The sequence below is a fragment of the Triticum urartu genome, chromosome 3A (assembly GCF_056163025.1).
Source record: "Triticum urartu cultivar PI428250 chromosome 3A, HENAU_Tu73, whole genome shotgun sequence".
NCBI classification, from domain to species: domain Eukaryota; kingdom Viridiplantae; phylum Streptophyta; class Magnoliopsida; order Poales; family Poaceae; genus Triticum; species Triticum urartu.
Genome location: NC_141875.1, coordinates 683,587,871 through 683,612,739, shown reverse-complemented (window position 1 = coordinate 683,612,739; position 24,869 = coordinate 683,587,871). Strand labels below are relative to the sequence as shown.

General features: G+C 41.1%; 1 protein-coding gene and 1 pseudogene across 1 annotated transcript; both read right to left on the bottom strand.

Annotated features, from left to right (window-relative positions):
* Positions 1-609: 609 nt before the first annotated feature.
* Positions 610-2,449, bottom strand: LOC147981565 (uncharacterized; annotated as a pseudogene).
* Positions 2,450-6,293: 3,844 nt separating this feature from the next.
* Positions 6,294-8,577, bottom strand: LOC125549159 (uncharacterized). The gene is made up of 2 exons (XM_048712633.2): positions 7,356-8,577; positions 6,294-6,921 (listed from the first exon to the last, which is right to left on the bottom strand). The coding sequence occupies exon 1, from the start codon at positions 8,558-8,560 to the stop codon at positions 7,400-7,402; it is 1,161 nt and encodes a 386-aa protein (XP_048568590.2). The 5' UTR covers positions 8,561-8,577; the 3' UTR covers positions 6,294-6,921; positions 7,356-7,399.
* Between the last annotated feature and the right edge of the window lie 16,292 nt (positions 8,578-24,869).

Genomic DNA, 24,869 nt, shown 5'->3' with positions numbered 1-24,869 from the left:
GAAATAGAGACAGAGACTGCATAACTCATCGACGTTGCGACAACATTCTCTGCGCTTGTAGAGGCGGGAAACCCCTTTCTCTCTTTTGCTCACGTATTGGTGCAACTCTAGTTTAGATTTCTGACATTTCTTCTTATCCCAGGTGGGATGGCACAACTGTTGGTCTGGTCAGCTAAGACAGCAGTCAGACTGAGTCGTGATAGGAGTAGAAGGCGAAGGTCAGAGTTCTCTGTCGGATGGAACAATGAATGACAGAATGAATAATCGTGATGGGAGTATGATACACATTGTTTTTGCTATTGTATTTCTGAGTGCCAGCTAGAGATGGCATCGGACCAATGTACATTATTTGTGATGTACATGCTTGTTTTCATGGTGCACTCAGAATCGCTGTGTGTGTGCTCATAAGATAGCTAATAATTACTTGGCTTGTTTGCATATCTAATAAATGCTACATGTTCTTCACTTGATATTACCTTACTTTGCATTTGTCAGATTTTGCAACTAGGGTGCAGTTTGATCGCCATTTACCATATTCCGCTATTCTCAAGTTTATCGCTTAAATTCATTAGGTCGCAACATGGGTCGCCTGCATGATGATGTAATACAACTGGTCGCATCTCCCACCCTAAAAAAATGAAGCATCTCTCACATACTGAAGAAGGGAAACTCCGTGAGCCTGAAAGATTGACACCTAAGGTTTTGCACATGATATGCCCGATATGGCCTCGGTAAACCAACATTATTTCTCTAAGCTGGAATGATATGAAATACTGGTACTACAAATCATCCGGGAAACAGTATTATGCTTGTCGAAAAGATTCGCAAAGCTGCTTACATTACATACCCATGTTCAGAGGCCACGGTACTCTGCTCATGCTGAAATAGATGCGGATAAAATGCTTTGTATATGTACAGTAGAATATATATATGTCTTTTATTGGAGAGTAGGTTTCAGCGTGAACGATTACCCTGATAACCACTCATCCGAGTTGGAGATGCTCCCCTCCTGGTGGTAGGTACCATCGTCTTCTGCTTCTGGGTCACTGGCATCATAGACAAACGACTTTCTATAAGATGCCATATTAATTGAGGATGAAACATTCAATTCTCATACCATAATTGAAAAGAGAACGGCAATGAAACTGACGATGCCAGTGATTGCACACTGAATTACGAGTTGATTCAGTAATTTGAATACACTAACTTGCGAGCTGGTGCGGGCATACATGTACACTTACTTACAAGTTGCTGAGCAACTCTGCAGAGAAAGAAGCAAAAGATGATCTAGCTAGTACTGATTCCTGAGACATGCAAATTATTAGTGTCAACATTTTCAGGGATCAGCTTAGCAGCTTCAAACAATATGCCCAATATGTAACAGATGCTACTAAAGAGATAGACACATAAACTTCTTTATACACAAGAATAACATATCAAAACCAAATAAGAAATACAAGTCACTAGAGAGCAATTGTACCTTTGTACTAACTTTCACATAGCTCTGTGATCCATAGGAGAGCATCAACACATGCTCGGAAAGACCCAAACAGGTGCCCTAAAATCGGAATCAGGCCTTGCAGCTCCCTCTAAGTTCTCAGCAACAAATTCATCACAAGATCCATCGGCCAAGGAATACTCGATCCACTTCCTTTTGGCATCTGTGAAGTATAAGCAGTCCCTTCGAACTCCTGGATGATCTGGACCAAGGGAACTTGCAAAGTAATAACCTGAAAAGCATGTCATTCCTTTCGTCGGAACAACACAGCCTACAAAGTAAAAATATGTCAAGAACAATGTGCAGTCACCAAGGCTAGTAGTCCTTGTCCACTTCCCCTCCATTAACTGCCACCGAAAACATGAAACTCTTCTGGGCAGTCCCCAACAGCGCTAATAAGCAACAACTCATCGAGACACTCTGCGAGACAGAAATACGAACTCCCATGTGCAGCCTGTGTATCCAAATTATCTCCAAAAAACATTAATTCCACTGTATTCTTGTCTGACAGATTGGCCACGGCGAGACGGTAACATAGGCCGCCAACATCTTCAGATCTGACCAGCGCGTGTAGGTTGCCCTTGAGAAAGATCAAATCCTCCAGGACATAGGGTTCAGTGCATGACGCCACACGCCACTCAACATCCCCAAGGCGACAGTACTGGACGGCACGGCCGACCGTCGGAACGAAGGCAAGGACGAGATCGCCAGATAGGAGGAGGCGACAGAAGGGTGCCGGCCGACCGTCCTGTCACCTGTTTGCGTGCACATATGTTTAATCAATCAATCTAGCGCGATGATTAGTGTACTGCTACTCAAGATCGATCAGTCCAGCCGGCGGTTATTAGCAAGTTTGATGAGTACATACGTAAGGTTGTATGGCAGCCCATTGAAAAATCCATCCACCTGCTTACTTCCCAGACTTGTGCGCTGCTTCGTGTCTTTACTCATGTCAGCCAAAAACATCGGTCAGCAGGGTTGCCATACAGCACTTGCACAAGCAGCGATAGTCGAGACCTAAGCAAAATCTCTCCTGTATTATTTTCTCTTTGTTTCTATTTATATCGGCCAAAACAGTGTTTTTAATCCTTTTTCAACATGAGGGGCAAAACTGTATTTTCATGTCTCAAGTAACACCGTTGGTGAGTAAAATGGACGAAAATGTCATATAAGGAACAAAATTTACTTTTAGTGTCAAATAGGGAAGAAGATATTTCTTGAGGCCAAATAGAGAAGCAAAGTTTAACAAAGGGCTAAATAAAGAATTCTCTCAAATATTTCTCCATAAAGAAGACGAGGCTGGTAGCCTGCCATCTTTTTCATCCAACCATGGAACACAAGTGGAGCTATGTCATATGTCCTGGATATCTACCGGCTAGAGGATTAGATTATTTGCCGGAAGCCCTGGAGCGCCTATACATCAGCCACATGAAAAATTTGTTTGCATCAGTCACTTTTGTTAATCGTTAGATCTTTATTGTACGACCGAAAACAAATCATACCCTCTTCATCTTCAACCTTCATTTTCTTCTTCCCCACGCAGCCGCCAATCAACCCATTCCTAATCACCCACCTCCACCCCCACGGCCGGTGGCTACTGCCGCCAATCAACCCATTCCTAATCACCCACCTCCACCCCCACGGCCGGTGGCTACTGCCGCCTTCCCGCCCTGGCCTCCCTTCGACCTCCCCCCTTTACTATGCTGGCCGCCGCCCTGGCCACTCCACTAAGCTCTTGTTTGATGAACAGCTAAGGCGACCCCTCGCGCTAACCCCCATTATTTTTTACTCACTCTTGCCGGCTCCTGCTCGTACATGGCTGGGACTCCCTGTGGTCAGCGCTCGTCGCTACCGCTCCTCACGTCACCGCTGCCTTCAGCCTCGTGTGAAGCGGATGTGGCTGACACTTTTTTCAGGTACCTGTTAATTAGAAGAATCGTTATTTGTCACACTTTTCGAAGTGTTCTATGGTTTTTCTTAGGATTGTCTCACTGGCGGATGGACCCAAGACCCCAAGTCATTGTTCACGAGGTAAATAATCAACTTGGAAAGTAATGTGTGAGTTAAGATTTTCCACAGGTAAAAAATAGGTGAACAAAGCCTTGGTTGCCATATCTAGAGAACGTTCGGCATAAGAGATGACATTTGTGAACGTCTGTCTCGCAGTTTTAGTGTATCTGGAGGACCTGAGTGGTCTTTTTGTAAAAGTATCATGATATTCCTTTAGTTTCGAGTGTGAAAAAGCCATCCAAACTAGTACATGGTAGGATCAAAATCGTGTGGCAGCTAGGGCGTTCGCTGGCAGTTTATTCTGAACGAACGTTAGCCAGTTACTAATTCCGAAAAAAACAGGTGAGCCCATCTTCCTCCCCAAATCTACCGCGACCATGTATGCGGGGATGAACGGCGCCGCCCGTGGGAGTGGGACTCTGGGAGGATTGCGGCGGCCGGTGTGGGGGACCTGGGGGGATGGTTGGGCACGCCGCTGCGCCAGCGCGGCGTGGGGCTTGCGGTGCCGGAGCAGGCGGTGCAGAGGCGGAGAATCGCCGCACGTACGCCGCCTGAGGTACTCTCCTGAACCTACCTCGCGGTCTTCTTCCAGTTGTGATTGGCTGCTCCTAGTTGATACTACTAGATCTAATAACCAAATTCACGCCCGCATTTCTCGAAGCAATTCGAGCTGACACATTGGCTGCGAGTTTAGTCCTTCTGCCATGTGGATTATCCTGTGAAGTATATTCAGTTTCCCGTTTGAGTTTGTGGAATGTATCTGCAACTCTTCAAATCGAATGATCTCTAATTTACACGGGCTAATTCTACTTTGAAATTGCCATTTTAACCCTTGTACGCGCTCTCGTGTCCAGGCTAAACAAAACGCAGCAGAATTTCCCTTTACAAGACCATGATACAAGCTATCGGGTGCTCAACTTTGATCCTTTCCTCAAAGGCTGAAACAGAGTGGTATAAATATTTGCAAACTCAGATAGCCCCTAGCTAGTCCACCCACAGGCATTCCGCACACAAACACAATAGCATCATTACATCGGAGGGAGCAACAAAAGCTTTCTGCCAGCAATGGCGGAGCTTTTGGGCATGATTGCGAGTGCCGCGGGTGAAACAACTGGCTAGCAAGCTTGGTGAGGTTGTGAATGAGGAGATCGCTCTGCTGTGGGGGTTCTAGGACGAAGTGGAAGGCTTGGAGGAGAAAATGAAAGATTTAGAGGCCGTGATGCATGATGCTGACGATAGGCTGCGCCGAGGAGAAAGAGATGGGGAGGCACTTGGGCGGAAGTGATGCATGATCCACCACCACGAGCTCTAGTTCATCTGTAAGTAATTTGCTCCTCTACTGCCCCCTTGCCGATTTAGTAATTTGCTCAAGTACGTTTTCCGCCGTGGATTCTGAGTATATTGCATGGGTTTGGAATCCACTCTGTTCATCGGTGGCTTATTCTGTTGTTTTTTCTTCTATTGTTTTTATGTTGGTTGATGATCGGAATGTAGGTCTGATCCAGTGGCAACAGCCAGTGGAGGAGCCCTGAACAAGCCCACATATTTCTGAAAATCTAGTCATATTTGCTAACTTACACATGTAAGCCTGCAGAAATGTACTACTCCCTCTGTAACTTTTTATAGGACATTTTTTAGTCCATGGCAGTGTCAAAAAATATCTTATATTAAGTTAGAGGGAGTACTATTTAGGATTGAAGGTTTAATAGGAAATAATTACTTGAACTGCAGCTTCAACTGCAGCTGCATTGCAAGGAAGTTTTACTCATTGTTGGAGAGGGTAGGATGCGGTTGAAGAGTGAAACCGGTAATAGCAGAGCATGGAGAGGCAAGTTAAATTTCTGCAGGCATTAGCATCTGCAAAGTTGTGATGAGGAAGGAAGGAACCTTGCGGGAGAAAGTTCCAGAACATCCATGCTTTTCTCTACAAATTGTTAGTATCAATTGAACTTGACTGACTTTGTTATGAAAACATGCAACATAGTGAACTGTTGAACCTTCCTATATACTGAGCTTTGTTAACCAATAAATAGTTTGCATTGTTCTGGCTAATTTCAATCTATATGCTGAACTTTAAGTATCTACTCGGCTTTGAAAGCAAAGATGGATAATTCTTCTCACAGTATGAGCTCTCTTTGGCAGCACAGCTGACGGTGAGCAACAGGCGGAGCTGGATGCACCATGGAGTTTCAACATGGGAAGATGGAATGGAACACTGCTTCTGAAAAGCAGGTTGGTTGCAGGACTGAACTGCTAAGTGCTAACTGTTATAAGTATACGAACTTCCTTAGCACCCATCGATATTACAACACTATGTGCATTTGGCAGGATTGAAACAACCCGCTTCGCTGTATGTTGGTTTCTATGGAGATAGCAAGTGAAATCGTTGAAATAGAGACAGAGACTGCATAACTCATCGACGTTGCGACAACATTCTCTGTGCTTGTAGAGGCGGGAAACCCCTTTCTCTCTTTTGCTCACGTATTGGTGCAACTCTAGTTTAGATTTCTGACCTTTCTTCTTATCCCAGGTGGGATGGCACAACTGTTGGTCTGGTCAGCTAAGACAGCAGTCAGACTGAGTCGTGATAGGAGTAGAAGGCGAAGGTCAGAGTTCTCTGTCGGATGGAACAATGAATGACAGAATGAATAATCGTGATGGGAGTATGATACACATTGTTTTTGCTATTGTATTTCTGAGTGCCAGCTAGAGATGGCATCGGACCAATGTACATTATCTGTGGTGCACTCAGAATCGCTGTGTGTGTGCTCATAAGATAGCTAATAATTACTTGGCTTGTTTGCATATCTAATAAATGCTACATGTTCTTCACTTGATATTACCTTACTTTGCATTTGTCAGATTTTGCAACTAGGGTGCAGTTTGATCGCCATTTACCATATTCCGCTATTCTCAACTTTATCGCTTAAATTCATTAGGTCGCAACATGGGTCGCCTGCATGATGATGTAATACAACTGGTCGCATCTCCCACCCTAAAAAAATGAAGCATCTCTCACATACTGAAGAAGGGAAACTCCGTGAGCCTGAAAGATTGACACCTAAGGTTTTGCACATGATATGCCCGATATGGCCTCGGTAAACCAACATTATTTCTCTAAGCTGGAATGATATGAAATACTGGTACTACAAATCATCCGGGAAACAGTATTATGCTTGTCGAAAAGATTCGCAAAGCTGCTTACATTACATACCCATGTTCAGAGGCCACGGTACTCTGCTCATGCTGAAATAGATGCGGATAAAATGCTTTGTATATGTACAGTAGAATATATATATGTCTTTTATTGGAGAGTAGGTTTCAGCGTGAACGATTACCCTGATAACCACTCATCCGAGTTGGAGATGCTCCCCTCCTGGTGGTAGGTACCATCGTCTTCTGCTTCTGGGTCACTGGCATCAGAGACAAACGACTTTCTATAAGATGCCATATTAATTGAGGATGAAACATTCAATTCTCATACCATAATTGAAAAGAGAACGGCAATGAAACTGACGATGCCAGTGATTGCACACTGAATTACGAGTTGATTCAGTAATTTGAATACACTAACTTGCGAGCTGGTGCGGGCATACATGTACACTTACTTACAAGTTGCTGAGCAACTCTGCAGAGAAAGAAGCAAAAGATGATCTAGCTAGTACTGATTCCTGAGACATGCAAATTATTAGTGTCAACATTTTCAGGGATCAGCTTAGCAGCTTCAAACAATATGCCCAATATGTAACAGATGCTACTAAAGAGATAGACACATAAACTTCTTTATACACAAGAATAACATATCAAAACCAAATAAGAAATACAAGTCACTAGAGAGCAATTGTACCTTTGTACTAACTTTCACATAGCTCTGTGATCCATAGGAGAGCATCAACACATGCTCGGAAAGACCCAAACAGGTGCCCTAAAATCGGAATCAGGCCTTGCAGCTCCCTCTAAGTTCTCAGCAACAAATTCATCACAAGATCCATCGGCCAAGGAATTCTCGATCCACTTCCTTTTGGCATCTGTGAAGTATAAGCAGTCCCTTCGAACTCCTGGATGATCTGGACCAAGGGAACTTGCAAAGTAATAACCTGAAAAGCATGTCATTCCTTTCGTCGGAACAACACAGCCTACAAAGTAAAAATATGTCAAGAACAATGTGCAGTCACCAAGGCTAGTAGTCCTTGTCCACTTCCCCTCCATTAACTGCCACCGAAAAACATGAAACTCTTCTGGGCAGTCCCCAACAGCGCTAATAAGCAACAACTCATCGAGACACTCTGCGAGACAGAAATACGAACTCCCATGTGCAGCCTGTGTATCCAAATTATCTCCAAAAAACATTAATTCCACTGTATTCTTGTCTGACAGATTGGCCACGGCGAGACGGTAACATAGGCCGCCAACATCTTCAGATCTGACCAGCGCGTGTAGGTTGCCCTTGAGAAAGATCAAATCCTCCAGGACATAGGGTTCAGTGCATGACGCCACACGCCACTCAACATCCCCAAGGCGACAGTACTGGACGGCACGGCCGACCGTCGGAACGAAGGCAAGGACGAGATCGCCAGATAGGAGGAGGCGACAGAAGGGTGCCGGTGGATAGGGGAGGCGAAATCGCTCGCCTGTGAGAAGGTGGACGAAGCTGAGCTCATGGTGGCTGGGGCTGGCGATGGCAATGCGACAGCCAAAAGAGTAGAAGGCGGCAGGGTTAGGATCAAAATCATGGAGGGGGAGGCGGAAGCGCAGGCGACGACGGAGGGGGAGGTGGAACATGGCTCGAGATCCGGGGACAAGGAGGAGGTGGGGGGCTTGGGAGGCGAGGTTGGATGACGACGGAGGGAGGAGATCCCGGTAGGTTGCGCGGACGGCGAAGAAATCCTGGAGGGTGGTCAGGCAACTCGCGATTTGGGGGATGAGCTCGGGTAGGAAGTAGGGTGATGAGGTTGTTGCTACGGGATTTGGGGGCGAGGTGGGGGAGGAGGAGGAGGCCATGATGGTGGCCAACAGCGATAGTTTTCTCCGGTGCGTCGCCGACTTCGTCATTTAACTCATTGGATCTGTTGTTGGGTGATGCGTTGGATTTGCGCGTGTTCTTCTAAGAGAGAATTCCTTATCTGACCCTTTCTTAAAATATAATTGCCTTTTTTGGCCCTAAAATTATCATTTTCCTTCTTTAATATCATAACTTCATTTTCTTCCTTCCTTGACACTTATATCATTTTTTTGCTATTAATACCGTCAAGTGCGACTTGGAAAATCCTACTTACCTCTGCTTTAGCACGTAGTACAGAAACATAGAAAACTCTTGTTTAGCCGAACAGTCCCACATTCTCTCCCAATTCCACTTCTTTCCCGATTCCTCTCCCACATTCACCGCAAGCCCTAACCCTACCTTGCGCGGCGTGAGGTACACAACAACGGCCGTGCGAGGCTAGGAGAGCGGCATGGAGGAGGGTGTGGGCAACACTGCTACAGATGGCAGGGTGGAAGGCACGGTAGAGGGGGGCCACGGAGCTGCACCAGTCTTGGCCTCGGGCACGCATGGTGGGGAGGCGGATGGCAGCCAAGGACCAGTGGACAATGGGTGAGGCGGCGTTCTGCCAGGCTCTATCGAAGAGGGCAAAGGATTTATGCTGAAGGGCCACGGCCTTGCGCCGGTCTTAGCCTTGCACAGTCAGGGCGGATCAATGGACGGTGGCCAAGGATCACCGAAGTACGACGACCGTGCGACACCCTCGGATGCGACTATATCGTTGTGGTTTGAAGGGTGAGTTCCTCTCTTCTCTAGATTTCTCAAAATGCAACAAATTACTTATAGATGGATATTTCCTGGCAAATCTGCAATGGAAAAAACACAAAGATTAGGTTCATATAAAAGAAGTATGCTCAAAGATCTTGGATAATATGTTTACACAAGACACTTTTGTTATTTAAAATATCATGCAAGTACATACGCAATTGATATTTTGCACATGGGTTATGTATGCACAAACTAATGTGTAAGGAAGACATGGGAGTAGAAAGTACTAATGATTAGGTTTATTTGGCTTTTACAGGATGGATCTGAATTCAACTTAACTGCTGAAAATTAAAATGCTTGGCAACCTAAAAAAAGCTATAAAGAATATCCATTGCTTTTGCTTTGAGAAGGTTATCGACTCTGATGTAACAAATTATAAGGACCCAGTTGAATCAATCGTAGAGCAGTACGCGACATGTTATTTGGAAGTTGCACATGTTCAGTACTATGATGCATTTTTTAAAATCTGCCCTGAAGGAACATATGACCAAGAATTGGTGTATTTATTTAGGACAGTAAAACCGAGCTAAAACGAGCCCTCTCACGCCCTCAGCTATTTGAGCCGTCAGATCTCGTGCTAGGATCAATGTTGGCTGTTAGATCTACTGTCTCCACCACCTGTTTTTTTCCTGGCCGGGCTGTCTTAAAGGGCTGCTACTCCAGGAGAAAAATTTGAGGCATGTGGTTGCGCGGGCCTTCCACTCGGCTCATTTAGCTGACTCTGTGCCAGACGCCGCCCGATCGGTACTTCTCCGGTCACTAACCCTCGTTCATGCCTACCTGAAAAAAGTGAAGGCGAGACGGAGAGACGCGGGCGACGCGGGGATCAGATCCAGGCGATGTAGGTGATACGGGCGATGCGGGCGATCGGACCGATCGGTTGCAAGGCGCGGAGAGGGACCGAAGTTCTATCACCAAAGATTGATTGATAAATTAACTGGCCATTGAGACCAGTTAATGGAGTTGAATTGTCAGTTTCTATGTTGTGCGTGATTGGAATTCACCCGCCGTTGTTTAACGCAAGGAGTAGACCAGCCGTTCCTAATCCTACAGGCCATTAATGGAGTGGAGGTCAGTTACAACTTGGCTGCTCCGCCTACATATGCTCTGTCCAGTCCCCCGGGTTATTTCCCCATTCTTCCCCCGGCAATAAAAATCCCTGGAGTCACGCGTCTTCATTAGGTTGCCCCTTCATCTTGAAAATTTGCTGTAAATTTTCCTTCTCACTGCAATCCCTTCATGACTGAGTGTTTGCACTCAGTATGGGCTCCTGCTGAAGCTGCTTTCCACTCCTAATTTGTAACTGAGTGTTTGCACTCAGTATGGGCTCCTGCTGAAGCTGCTTTCCACTCTTGATCCTGAAAATGAAAATAAAAGAGGCATTATATTATGATCTAAAAAAAGAGTTTCTTCATCTTTCTAGCCTCTAGTTGTGACTGTTTTGCCCCATTTTATCTTGCTATACATTTTAATTCGAAAAGTAGATAAAGTGTTGTCTGGAAAACTGCGTCAATATTGAAAACGTTTACATACTCGTTTGCACATGATCGTAGGTACTTTATTGGAATGAACATATGACTGAGTGATTGTTGCATACAGATTAATCACTTGGTAGCTATAGTTACTTCTGCGGGATATTCTAATGAACATATGACTTCTATACATACGTAATCTATCCAATGAGTTTTGCCTTTATTGTACGACACGTTTGATATTAGTTACTTCTGCGGGATATTCTAAGTCAAGTGCATGCCAAGGCTTTTCAGAAGCGTATCATGCATGATTTGGTACATGATCTTGCTTCATTAATTGCTGCTGGTGAATTTCTTGTTCTTTGATGCTCATGTTACTGGGCCAAGGAGTTGGAAAAACGCAATTCATTGCCGACATGCAGAGTTGATACAGTACCAGAATCAGTCCAATGTTTTCGATTGTCTGCCAAAAACTTAAATCCCTCCACATTAGAGATTAGCAGGAATGACAACTTCCTAAAGAGGCATTTTCTGGATCCAAGTACACGCATGTGCACTTCGGTATCTTGATCAAAACTGTCTTAATCTATGTCAAGCAAAATCATGCTGCCATGTTCCATAAAAATACTGAAGCTACTTTAGGTATCTTGATGCCACGGGATTGCCAATGCCGTCACTTTCTAAGAATATGGAAACTCTGATTATGTCCAATTGCTCACATGAAACCTAGCCTGACAATTCTGTAGCTTGCACAAACTTTGTTATCTGGACCTACCCGGTAACAGATGCCCTGATAAGCTACCTACCTCATTGGGTAAGCTCTCTAAACTCTCCTTCCTCAACTTGTCGGTGTTGGAAGTAACCCAATGTCCAGTCTGATTAGAAGGATATAGGATTAGTACTAGCCTGGCGTAGGTGCTATATATATAAACGTTGTAATACCACCTGTAAACCCGTCCAGATCGTGAGAAGCAATAAAGCAATAACAGGCCCGTAGATGAGCCAGTGGCAATAACAAAAGTTTTCCCGTGCGTTATTTATAGTAGTACTGATTCGATCAAAGCAAAGATCGATGAGATAGTTATACGAGTCCGTGACACGCTTGCCTACGTCGCTATTCCTTCTAGCTTCAACCAATCAGGAATCCAGCGCTTGGCTTCGTTGTCAGATATCGTGTGTCGTTGTCGCCGGAAAGTACTAGGCGTCAGGACTCGGGACTGGGCCAACAGGTGTTTCTTCCTCCAAGTGTTGCATGAATCCATCTGTGAGCTGGCATGTTTAGAACGTCTAGACATATCAGCGTCGTTCTATTCAAAATCCCAGATAAATTTGGTAGACTTTCAAAGCTCGTATTCCTAAACTTATCAGGGTGTTTCGTGCTCCAAGTGTTCCCTGAATCCATCTGCCAGCTGACATGTTTATACAACACCTAAATATGTCTGAGTGCTGTGGCATTCAAAATCTCCGAGATAAATTCGGTAGCCTTCCAGCACTCATATTCCTGAACTTTTCAGGTTGTTCCAAGATAACCAAACTACCTTACAATCTTAAACTTAAATCTTGCGAGCATATGAACCTATCATATTGCCATGAGCTAGAAAACCTGCCAAGATTTTGGCAACCTTCAAAGGCTTTGGTTCTTGAGCCTGTCCGATTGCTACAAGGTTTCATTGCTGCCAGAATCATTTTGCCAACTTGTTCATTTGAAATCCTTAGATGTTTCAGACTGGCATGAGCTCATGGAACTTCCTGAATGTTTTGGTAACCTTTTTGAGCTTGACTCTTTGAACCTTGAACCTAGCAAGTTGTTGCAAGCTGCAAGTACTGCCCGAGTCATTCTGCAAGTTGTCTAAGTTGAGGTATCTCAATCTGTCTTATTTTATGAGGCTTGATAAGCTCCCATCCTCGTTCGGTGACCTTAAGCTTCAATCATTGGACATCTCTTCTGCAGTATCTCTCAATGCCTTGCCGGATAGCATTGCTGACCTGACAACTCTCGGTAACTTTGAGGCCATCGCAGTAACACCAAATGTGATTGCCAGCATTCAGAAAATTCAAAAGCATCTTAATTTTCCATGAATAACAGAGCATGTTGTACATCAGATAAAAAAATGAAGGATGCAGCAGTATATTCGTTGATGGTCTTGACCCCAGTGTCACTGAAGCTGTGTCGAAAGCCCGAAACACATTTTCAGAGTACTTGTTTTCCTTTTTTTTTGCAGGGAATTCGGAGTACTGTTGGCAAAAGATGTTGTTTTGTTAAATAGACTAGTAGGTTGACTATTCCGTAGTATGCGGGTATGTATTTGTAATTCTGTATATTAATCTAAATTTTAAGCAACCCTGTTTCTGTGCATTCAGGTATTGTGCAGAGGAGACGTTGGAATGCTACAAAGCAGAATGGCTGGGAAGCAGAATATGAGGCTCTCAAGAGGTTATAGCACTTCAAACAGATAGGTTCAGGTGTTGTCTCTACTCCACTGCAAAACCAATCTGAGATCCTAATCGAGGAGACCGAGTTGTACAAGCTCAGGTGTGTGTGTGCGAGTCATGTGTCTTGTTAACCAAATACGTATACTGTTTGCTTTATATTCTGGCCAATCTTGATCTCTGTCCTGAGTCCTGAACCTTATCTTATTTCCTAAACTTAATTCCAAAGCTAACATGGACGACTCCTCTCACAAGATGCTTCCACAACCGAAGCAGGGCAACAGAACGAGCTGGATGCACGAGCTTCGACATATGGGAAACACATATGAGTTGCTTTGTACTGTACGGGGATTGCATCTTCAGTTGGATCGGACTGTTAGTGCCAGACCAAAGTGTGAGGCTGCAACAACATTCTCCAAACGGTAACCACCTCTTCTCTCTTTCCCTCGTGTTTTGCTACACCTCCAATATATATACATCTTCCGAGCGATGTTCTTATTTCAGGTGTACTTGATCACAAGCGTCGATCTTGACGGAGAGCGAAGGTGGAGATGGCCCGATATGGAATCCAGGAGATGCAACAAAATGGACGGCGGACCAACCGTGCAGGAGTTTTGATGTTCTTCACTTGTGTATGATGAGCCACGCCAACCTGAACTTCACTGCGGGTTGTGTTCTGAAGAAACACGCATCTCGTGCCACCCACATTTGGTTCCACTCCTGCATGGTGGTTGAGTTCTACTACGGCCAGGTGCTGTACAAGATGACTAAGTGCATCACTATATATATACAGCCTCCTGTGCTGAGACGTGGGCAGCCAACGAGGGACACCCCTGTAAGATAGTAGGGTTTCTATCTATCATTTGACACTAGCGCAAATGGCGCATGCGAGCGACCTATATACAGAAGGGCATGTGTCTTAATACCTTCGCAACGATTTATGTTTCACATATATCATTCTCCTGTGCTGAGACGTGGGGTCCACCACAAGAGCAAATCGGAACAGGTTCGGTGTGCTTGACCAGTTCACTTTTGAAAATAAAAACATAATCAAAACCAGGAAAAATAACATTGAGGTGGTATGCCAACTAAGCATCAAATTGAGGAAAAAGTTCGAAGGGGGTAAATGCGACGCAATTTTGCTTAATTGGGGTATATTTTGAGGATTTTCTTAAATTGAGATCAATTCTGTCACGAGTGTGAAGCGTGGGGTAAAAAATGAAATAAACTATTTTTAAATAAAAAATCCGCATCTATCCAAATGTGTTGTGGACTAGCATTTACTCTATTTTTCAATGGTCTTGAATGGAGGACGAAGGGAGTGGGCGATTGCGGGACCTAGCGCCATATCGCCGGCCGGTAGGCTCTGCATTGCTAGCCCCGAATATAGGCCTTTGTTCAGCGATGCATGACAAGATTACTGCACGGATGCGGTGAATGAAGCTATGGCGGCCGCTTGCACACCACCGGAGGTATTCGTTCGAAACTCTTCCGCATTCTTTTTCTGGCTGGATTGGTAGCCCCGAATGTGGATGTGATGATCTAATTTTGACTTGGATACAAATCTCGACCTTTTTAGTGCAAATTAGGCACGTGATTTTTCATCAAAAACAATTTGTGCCGAAGGGGTCGGTATCTGTGGGGGGCAGGTGGAAGCCCAGCCATACCAATGCATTTCGTGTCTTTCACTTTCCTTTTGGTGTAACCGAAATAGAACTTTCTGATCTAAAGCAAAGGCAAGTTCCCTTGCTAGAGAACATAAAAAGGTCGACTAACCATTCTTTTCATTACTGGAGAAAAAACATTATTTTCATTTTCTCTTTCATCAATTGAGATGATAGTCCTCTTCCGAGATCTATATATGGAAAAAAAACATGTTGCATCAGTAAAGACTCTAGTTGACTTGAACCTTGTACAAAATGTCATACAAAGCATACTTAGAGCATCTGCAACCTGACCGCTGCATTTCCTTTGTACTTCCGGGTGGACAACTCACACAATGTCCAGACAGAAGAAAGAAGAAGAAAACAATCATCATCCGGACCCCTCAAGTCATTTAAATATGTCTGAGTTGTCCATATGAACCCTCATATCCAACCCATAGGTAGGGAGGATATGAGGGCGTTCGGGTGTGTTTGGGAAGTCCATCAAGTTTGATTTGTCCTATCTGTTACCACTTCTCTTTTTGTCAGTTTTTTTTTTGTTTTTCTAAACATACCCATCAATCATATGCATGTGACTAGATATATAGGAGAAAAAGTGAAGAGCATGGCTACATGCACGGATAAATGAAACCTTGGCATACACGTCCGGACAATGTTTGAACGCGTCCGCGGATGTATAGGGGTCAAATTAGCTTCTAGATGCTCTTACATTTTGGTCATTGCAAGCCACATAGATGTTGTATTGGAAATTGAACTATACAAAATAATTAGCGAGACAAGACGATGAAACAAAAATATCTACTGAAGCTGAATTGACCTAAATATCTCGAGAGATTCCTTATTTGGCCCTTTCTTAAAATCTGCTTCCTTCTTTGGCCCTAAAAAAGTTTTTCTTCCCTTTACGACACTACATCTTCAGTTTGTTCCCTATTTGACACTTCTGTCCGTTTTGCCCACTAACAATGTCAAATGAAACATAAAAAGACTCTTTTGGCCCTCATGAAGATGGCTCATGTATACGTGCAGTTGTCTGATGTATTTATAATATTTATTTAGGCTGATGTATCATGATTTAGTAGTGAAGGTGGTTAGCACTAACAATAAATGTTGGGTCTGAAGTCAAAGTATATGAGTCAGCACCAAGTGTGTCGTTTAAATTTGTTGAGGATTATCTTAACAAATTAGTTTAGGCCTGAGCCTACTGTACATGGATTGTTTAGCCTCTAAGCGAGAGGACTATGCCAAAAAAACACAGTAAGCTAGCACCAAGACAATAACTGCGTGTCCTCGGGGATGTGCGCGCACGTGTCCCGGTCCGGCGAGAAGCCGCCGATGTCCTCGCTGCTTCGTGTCCAGCCATCAAATCGGTGTCCTGTCCAGCCATCAAATCGGTGTCCTGTCACCTGTTTGCGTGCACATATGTTTGATCAATCAATCTAGCGCGATGATTAGTGTACTGCTACTCAAGATCGATCAGTCCAGCCGGCGGTTATTAGCAAGTTTGATGAGTACATACGTAAGGTTGTATGCCAGCCTATTGAAAAATCCATCCACCTGCTTATTTCCCAGACTTGTGCGCTGCTTCGTGTCTTTACTCATGTGAGCCAAAAACATCGGGCAGCAGGGTTGCCATACAGCACTTGCACAAGCAGCGATAGTCGAGGCCTGAGCAAAATCTCTCCTGTATTATTTTCTCTTTGTTTCTATTTATATCGGCCAAAACAGTGTTTTTAATCCTTTTTCAACATGAGGGGCAAAACTGTATTTTCATGTCTCAAGTAACACCGTTGGTGAGTAAAATGGACGAAAATGTCATATAAGGAACAAAATTTACTTTTAGTGTCAAATAGGGAAGAAGATATTTCTTGGGGCCAAAGAGAGAAGCAAAGATTAACAAAGGGCTAAATAAAGAATTCTCTCAAATATTTCTCCATAAAGAAGACGAGGCTGGTAGCCTGCTATCTTTTTCATCCAACCATGGAACACAAGTGGAGCTATATCATATGTCCTGGATATCTACCGGCTAGAGGATTAGATTATTTACCGGAAGCCCCGGAGCGCCTATACATCAGCCACATGAAAAATTTGTTTGCATCAGTCACTTTTGTTAATCGTTAGATCTTTATTGTACGACCGAAAACAAATCATACCCTCTTCATCTTCAACCTTCATTTTCTTCTTCCCCACGCAGCCGCCAATCAACCCATTCCTAATCACCCGCCTCCACCCCCACGGCCGGTGGCTACTGCCGCCTTCCCAATCTGGCCTCCCTTCGACCTCCCACCTTTACTATGCTGGCCGCCGCCCTGGCCCTTCCACTAAGCTCTGGTTTGATGAACAGCTAAGGCGACCCCTCGCGCTAACCCCCATTATTTTTTACTCACTCTTGCCGGCTCCTGCTCGTACACGGCTGGGACTCCCTATGGTCAGCGCTCGTTAGGATTGTCTCACTTTTCGAAGTGTTCTATGGTTTTTCTTAGGATTGTCTCACTGGCGGATGGACCCAAGACCCCAAGTCATTGTTTCACGAGGTAAATAATCAACCTGGGAAGTAATGTGTGAGTTAAGATTTTCCACGGGTAAAAAATAGGTGAACAAAGCCTTGGTTGCCATATCTAGCGAACGTTCGGCATAAGAGATGACATTTGTGAACGTCTGTCTTGCAGTTTTAGTGTATCTGGAGGACCTGAGTGTTCTTTTTGTAAAAGTATCATGATATTCCTTTAGTTTCGAGTGTGAAAAAGCCATCCAAACTAGTACATGGTAGGATCAAAATCGTGTGGCAGCTAGGGCCTTCGCTGGCAGTTTATTCTGAACGAACGTTAGCCAGTTACTAATTCCGAAAAAAAACAGGTGAGCCCATCTTCCTCCCCAAATCTACTGCGACCATGTATGCGGGGATGAACGACGCCGCCCATGGGAGTGGGACTCTGGGAGGATTGCGGCGGCCGGTGTGGGGGACCTGGGGGGATGGTTGGGCACGCCGCTGCGGCAGTGCGGCATGGGGCTTGCGGTGCCGGAGCAGGTGGCGCAGAGGCGGAGAATCACCGCACGTACGCCGCCTGAGGTACTCTCCTGAACCTACCTCGCGGTCTTCTTCCAGTTGTGATTGGCTGCTCCTAGTTGATACTACTAGATCTAATAACCAAATTCACGCCCGCATTTCTCGAAGCAATTCGAGCTGACACATTGGCTGCGAGTTTAGTCCTTCTGCCATGTGGACTATCCTGTGAAGTATATTCAGTTTCCCGTTTGAGTTTGTGGAATGTATCTGCAACTCTTCAAATCGAATGATCTCTAATTTACACGGGGTAATTCTACTTTGAAATTGCCATTTTAACCCTTGTACGCGCTCTCGTGTCCAGGCTAAACAAAACGCAGCAGAATTTCCCTTTACAAGACCATGTTACAAACTATCGGGTGCTCAACTTTGATCCTTTCCTCAAAGGCTGAAACAGAGTGGTATAAATATTTGCAAACTCAGATAGCCCCTAGCTAGTCCACCCACAGGCATTCTGCACACAAACACACTAGCATCATTACATCGGAGGGAGAGGAAAAGCTTTCTGCCAGCAATGGCGGAGCTTTTGGGCATGATTGCGAGTGCCGTGGGTGAAACAACTGGCTAGCAAGCTTGGCGAGGTTGTGAATGAGGAGATCGCTCTGCTGTGGGGGTTCCAGGACCAAGTGGAAGGCTTGGAGGAGAAAATGAAAGATTTAAAGGCCGTGATGCATGATGCTGACGATAGGCTGCGCCGAGGAGAAAGAGATGGGGAGGCAGTTGGGCGGAAGTGATGCATGATCCACCACCACGAGCTCTAGTTCATCTGTAAGTAATTTGCTCCTCTACTGCCCCCTTGCCGATTTAGTAATTTGCTCAAGTACGTTTTCCGCCGTGGATTCTGAGTATATTGCATGGGTTTGGAATCCACTCTGTTCATCGGTGGCTTATTCTGTTGTTTTTTCTTCTATTGTTTTTATGTTGGTTGATGATCGGAATGTAGGTCTGATCCAGTGGCAACAGCCAGTGGAGGAGCCCTGAACAAGCCCACATATTTCTGAAAATCTAGCCATATTTGCTAACTTCCACATGTAAGCCTGCAGAAATGTACTACTCCCTCTGTAACTTTTTGTAGGACGTTTTTGAGTCCTTGGCAGTGTCAAAAAATATCTTATATTAAGTTAGAGGGAGTACTATTTAGGATTGAAAGTTTAATAGGAAATAATTACTTGAACTGCAGCTTCAACTGCAGCTGCATTGCAAGGAAGTTTTACTCATTGTTGGAGAGGGTAGGATGCGGTTGAAGAGTGAAACCGGTAATAGCAGAGCATGGAGAGGCAAGTTAAATTTCTGCAGGCATTAGCACCTGCAAAGTTGTGATGAGGAAGGAAGGAACCTTGCGGGAGAAAGTTCCAGAACATCCACGCTTTTCTATGCAAATTGTTAGTATCAATTGAACTTGACTGACTTTGTTATGAAAAGATGCAACATAGTGAACTGTTGAACCTTCCTATATACTGAGCTTTGTTAACCAATAAATAGTTTGCATTGTTCTGGCTAATTTCAATTTGTATGCTGAACTTTAAGTATCTACTCGGCTTTGAAAGCAAAGATGGATAATTCTTCTCACAGTATGAGCTCTCTTTGGCAGCACAGCTGAGGGTGAGCAACAGGCGGAGCTGGACGCGCCATGGAGTTTCAACATGGGAAGATGGAATGGAACACTGCTTCTGAAAAGCAGGTTGGTTGCAGGACTGAACTGCTAAGTGCTAACTGTTATAAGTATACGAACTTCCTTAGCACCCATCGATATTACAACACTATGTGCATTTGGCAGGATTGAAACAACCCGCTTCGCTGTATGTTGGTTTCTATGGAGAGAGCAAGTGAAATCGTTGAAATAGAGACAGAGACTGCATAACTCATCGACATTGCGACAACATTCTCTGCGCTTGTACAGGCGGGAAACCCCTTTCTCTCTTTTGCTCACGTATTGGTGCAACTCTAGTTTAGATTTCTGACCTTTCTTCTTATCCCAGGTGGGATGGCACAACTGTTGGTCTGGTCAGCTAAGACAGCAGTCAGACTGAGTCGTGATAGGAGTAGAAGCTAAGACAACACTATGTGCATTTTGACTTTTCAGTTTTAAAAAAATAAAAGAAAATGATGGAAATGTCAAAAAAATAAAAGAAAATAAGTTTCCCATGTGATATGTGGTCTAGTTGTTGGGAAAATTTGCAAATGTGAATTTTGACTTTATTTGCAAAATCTCTCTAAAATTTGTAAAAATGGGCATAACTTTTGCATACTAACTCGGATGAAAAAGTTTTTTATATGAAAAATCATCTGCTCGAAAAGTTACATCCAAATTTTGACGTTTCAGTTTTAAAAAAATAAAAGAAAATGATGGAAATGTCAAAAAATTAAAGAAAATAAGTTTCCCATGTGCTATGTGGTCTAGTTGTTGGGAAAATTTGCAAATGTGAATTTTGACTTTATTTGCAAAATCTCTCTGCAATTTGTAAAAATGGGCATAACTTTTGCATACTAACTCGGATGAAAAAGTTTTCTATATGAAAAATCATCTACTCGAAAAGTTACATCCAAATTTTGCCTTTTCAGTATTAAAAAAAAGAAAATGATGTAATGTCAAAAAAATAAAAGAAAATAAGTTTCCCATGTGATATGTGGTCTAGTTGTTGGGAAAATTTGCAAATGTGAATTTTGACTTTATTTGCAAAATATCTCTGAAATTTGTAAAAATGGGCATAACTTTTGCATACTAACTCGGTTGAAAAAGTTTTTTATATGAAAAATCATCTGCTCTAAAAGTTACACCCAAATTTTGCCTTTTCAGTTTTTAAAAAAATAAAAGAAAATGATGGAAATGTTAAAAAAATAAAAGAAAATAAGTTTCTCATGTGATATGTGGTCTAGTTGTTGGGAAAATTTGCAAATGTGAATTTTGACTTTATTTGCAAAATCTCTCTGAAATTTGTAAAAATGGGCATAACTTTTGCATACTAACTCCGATGAAAAAGTTTTTTATATGAAAAATCATCTACTCGAAAAGTTACATCCTAATTTTGCCTTTTCAGTTTTTAAAAAAATAGAAGAAAATGATGGAAATGTCAAAAAAATAAAAGAAAATAAGTTTCCCATGTGATATGTGGTCTAGTTGTTGGGAAAATTTGCAAATGTGAATTTTGACTTTATTTGCAAAATCTATCTGAAATTTGTAAAAATGGGCATAACTTTTACATACTAACTCGGATGAAAAAGTTTTCTATATGAAAAATCATCTACTCGAAAATTTACATCCAAATTTTGCCTTTTTAGTATTAAAAAAAGAAAATGATGGAAATGTCAAAAAAATAAAAGAAAATAAGTTTCCCATGTGATATGTGGTCTAGTTGTTGGGAAAATTTGCAAATGTGAATTTTGACTTTATTTGCAAAATCTCTCTGAAATTTGTAAAAATGGGCATAACTTTTGCATACTAACTCGGATGAAAAAGTTTTTTATATGAAAAATCATCTACTCGAAAAGTTACATCCAAATTTTGCCTTTTCAGTTTTAAAATAAATAAAAGAAAATGATGGAAATGTCAAAAAAATAAAAGAAAATAAGTTTCTCATGTGATATGTGGTCTAGTTGTTGGGAAATTTGCAAATGTGAATTTTGACTTTATTTGCAAAATCTCTCTGGAATTTGTAAAAATGGGCATAACTTTTGCATACTAACTCGGATGAAAAAGTTTTTTATATGAAAAATCATCTACTCGAAAAGTTACATCCAAATTTTGCCTTTTTAGTTTTTAAAAAAATAGAAGAAAATGATGGAAATGTCAAAAAAATAAAAGAAAATAAGTTTCCCATGTGATATGTGGTCTAGTTGTTGGGAAAATTTGCAAATGTGAATTTTGACTTTATTTGCAAAATCTATCTGAAATTTGTAAAAATGGGCATAACTTTTGCATACTAACTCGGATGAAAAAGTTTTTTATATGAAAAATCATCTAATCGAAAAGTTACACCCAAATTTTGCCTTTTCAGTTTTTTAAAAAATAAAAGAAAATGATGGAAATGTCAAAACAATAAAAGAAAATAAGTTTCCCATGTGATATGTGGTCTAGTTGTTGGGAAAATTTGCAAATGTGAATTTTGACTTTATTTGCAAAATCTCTCTGAAATTTGTAAAAATGGGCATAACTTTTGCATACTAACTCCGATGAAAAAGTTTTTTATATGAAAAATCATCTACTCGAAAAGTTACATCCAAATTTTGACTTTTCAGTTTTAAAATAAATAAAAGAAAATGATGGAAATGTCAAAAAATAAAAGAAAATAAGTTTCCCATGTGCTATGTGGTCTAGTTGTTGGGAAAATTTGCAAATGTGAATTTTGACTTTATTTGCAAAATCTCTCTGCAATTTGTAAAAATGGGCATAACTTTTGCATACTAACTCGGATGAAAAAGTTTTTCTATATGAAAAATCATCTACTCGAAAAGTTACATCCAAATTTTGCCTTTTCAGTATTAAAAAAAAGAAAATGATGTAATGTCAAAAAAACAAAAGAAAATAAGTTTCCCATGTGATATGTGGTCTAGTTGTTGGGAAAATTTGCAAATGTGAATTTTGACTTTATTTGCAAAATCTCTGTGAAATTTGTAAAAATGGGCATAACTTTTGCATACTAACTCGGATGAAAAAGTTTTCTATATGAAAAATCATCTGCTCGAAAAGTTACACCCAAATTTTGACTTTTCAGTTTTAAAATAAAAAAAGAAAATGATGGAAATGTCAAAAAAATAAAAGAAAATAAGTTTCCCATGTGATATGTGGTCTAGTTGTTGGGAAAATTTGCAAATGTGAATTTTGACTCTATTTGCAAAATCTCTCTGAAATTTGTAAAAATGGGCATAACTTTTGCATACTAACTCGGATGAAAAAGTTTTCTATATGAAAAATCATCTACTCGAAAAGTTACATCCAAATTTTGACTTTTCAGTTTTAAAATAAAAAAAGAAAATGATGGAAATGTCAAAAAAATAAAAGAAAATAAGTTTCCCATGTGATATGTGGTCTAGTTGTTGGGAAAATTTGCAAATGTGAATTTTGACTCTATTTGCAAAATCTCTCTGAAATTTGTAAAAATGGGCATAACTTTTGCATACTAACTCGGATGAAAAAGTTTTTTATATGAAAAATCATCTACTCGAAAAGTTACATCCAAATTTTGCCTTTTCAGTTTTAAAATAAAAAAAGAAAATGATGGAAATGTCAAAAAAATAAAAGAAAATAAGTTTCCCATGTGATATGTGGTCTAGTTGTTGGGAAAATTTGCAAATGTGAATTTTGACTTTATTTGCAAAATCTCTCTGAAATTTGTAAAAATGGGCATAACTTTTGCATACTAACTCGGATGAAAAAGTTTTCTATATGAAAAATCATCTACTCGAAAAGTTACATCCAAATTTTGCCTTTTCAGTATTAAAAAAAAGAAAATGATGGAAATGTCAAAAAAAATAAAAGAAAATAAGTTTCCCATGTGATATGTGGTCTAGTTGTTGGGAAAATTTGCAAATGTGAATTTTGACTTTATTTGCAAAATATCTCTGAAATTTGTAAAAATGGGCATAACTTTTGCATACTAACTCGGATGAAAAAGTTTTTTATATGAAAAATCATCTGCTCTAAAAGTTACACCCAAATTTTGCCTTTTCAGTTTTTAAAAAAATAAAAGAAAATGATGGAAATGTCAAAAAAATAAAAGAAAATAAGTTTCTCATGTGATATGTGGTCTAGTTGTTGGGAAAATTTGCAAATGTGAATTTTGACTTTATTTGCAAAATCTCTCTGAAATTTGTAAAAATGGGCATAACTTTTGCATACTAACTCGGATGAAACAGTTTTTTATATGGAAAATCATCTACTCGAAAAGTTACATCCAAATTTTGCCTTTTCAGTTTTTAAAAAAATAAAAGAAAATGATGGAAATGTCAAAAAAATAAAAGAAAATAAGTTTCCCATGTGATATGTGGTCTAGTTGTTGGGAAAATTTGCAAATGTGAATTTTGACTTTATTTGCAAAATCTCACTGAAATTTGTAAAAACGGGCATAACTTTTGCATACTAACTCAGATGAAAAAGTTTTTTATATGAAAAATCATCTACTCGAAAAGTTACATCCAAATTTTGACTTTTCAGTTCTAAAAAAAATAAAAGAAAATGATGGAAATGTCAAAAAAATAAAAGAAAATAAGTTTCCCATGTGATATGTGGTCTAGTTGTTGGGAAAATTTGCTAATGTGAATTTTGACTTTATTTGCAAAATCTCTCTGAAATTTGTAAAAATGGGCATAACTTTTGCATACTAACTCGGATGAAAAAAAATTTATATGAAAAATAATCTACTCGAAAAGTTACATCCAAATTTTGCCTTTTTCAGTTTTTTAAAAAATAAAAGAAAATGATGGAAATGTCAAAAAAATAAAAGAAAATAAGTTTCCCATGTGATATGTGGTCTAGTTGTTGGGAAAATTTGCAAATGTGAATTTTGACTTTATTTGCAAAATATCTCTGAAATTTGTAAAAATGGGCATAACTTTTGCATACTAACTCGGATGAAAAAAATTTTATATGAAAAATAATCTACTCGAAAAGTTACATCCAAATTTTGCCTTTTCAGTTTTTTAAAAAATAAAAGAAAATGATGGAAATGTCAAAAAAATAAAAGAAAATAAGTTTCCCATGTGATATGTGGTCTAGTTGTTGGGAAAATTTGCAAATGTGAATTTTGACTTTATTTGCAAAATCTCTCTGAAATTTGTAAAAATGGGCATAACTTTTGCATACTAACTCGGATGAAAAAGTTTTTTATATGAAAAATCATCTACTCGAAAAGTTACACCCAAGTTTTGCCTTTTCAGTTTTAAAAAAATAAAATAAGATGATGGGAACCCCTTGAAACATTTTCAAAAT

Excerpts from the sequence above, each read along its gene's own strand:
- LOC125549159 (XM_048712633.2), bottom strand. The coding sequence starts at position 8,560 with ATGACGAAGTCGGCGACGCACCGGAGAAAACTATCGCTGTTGGCCACC.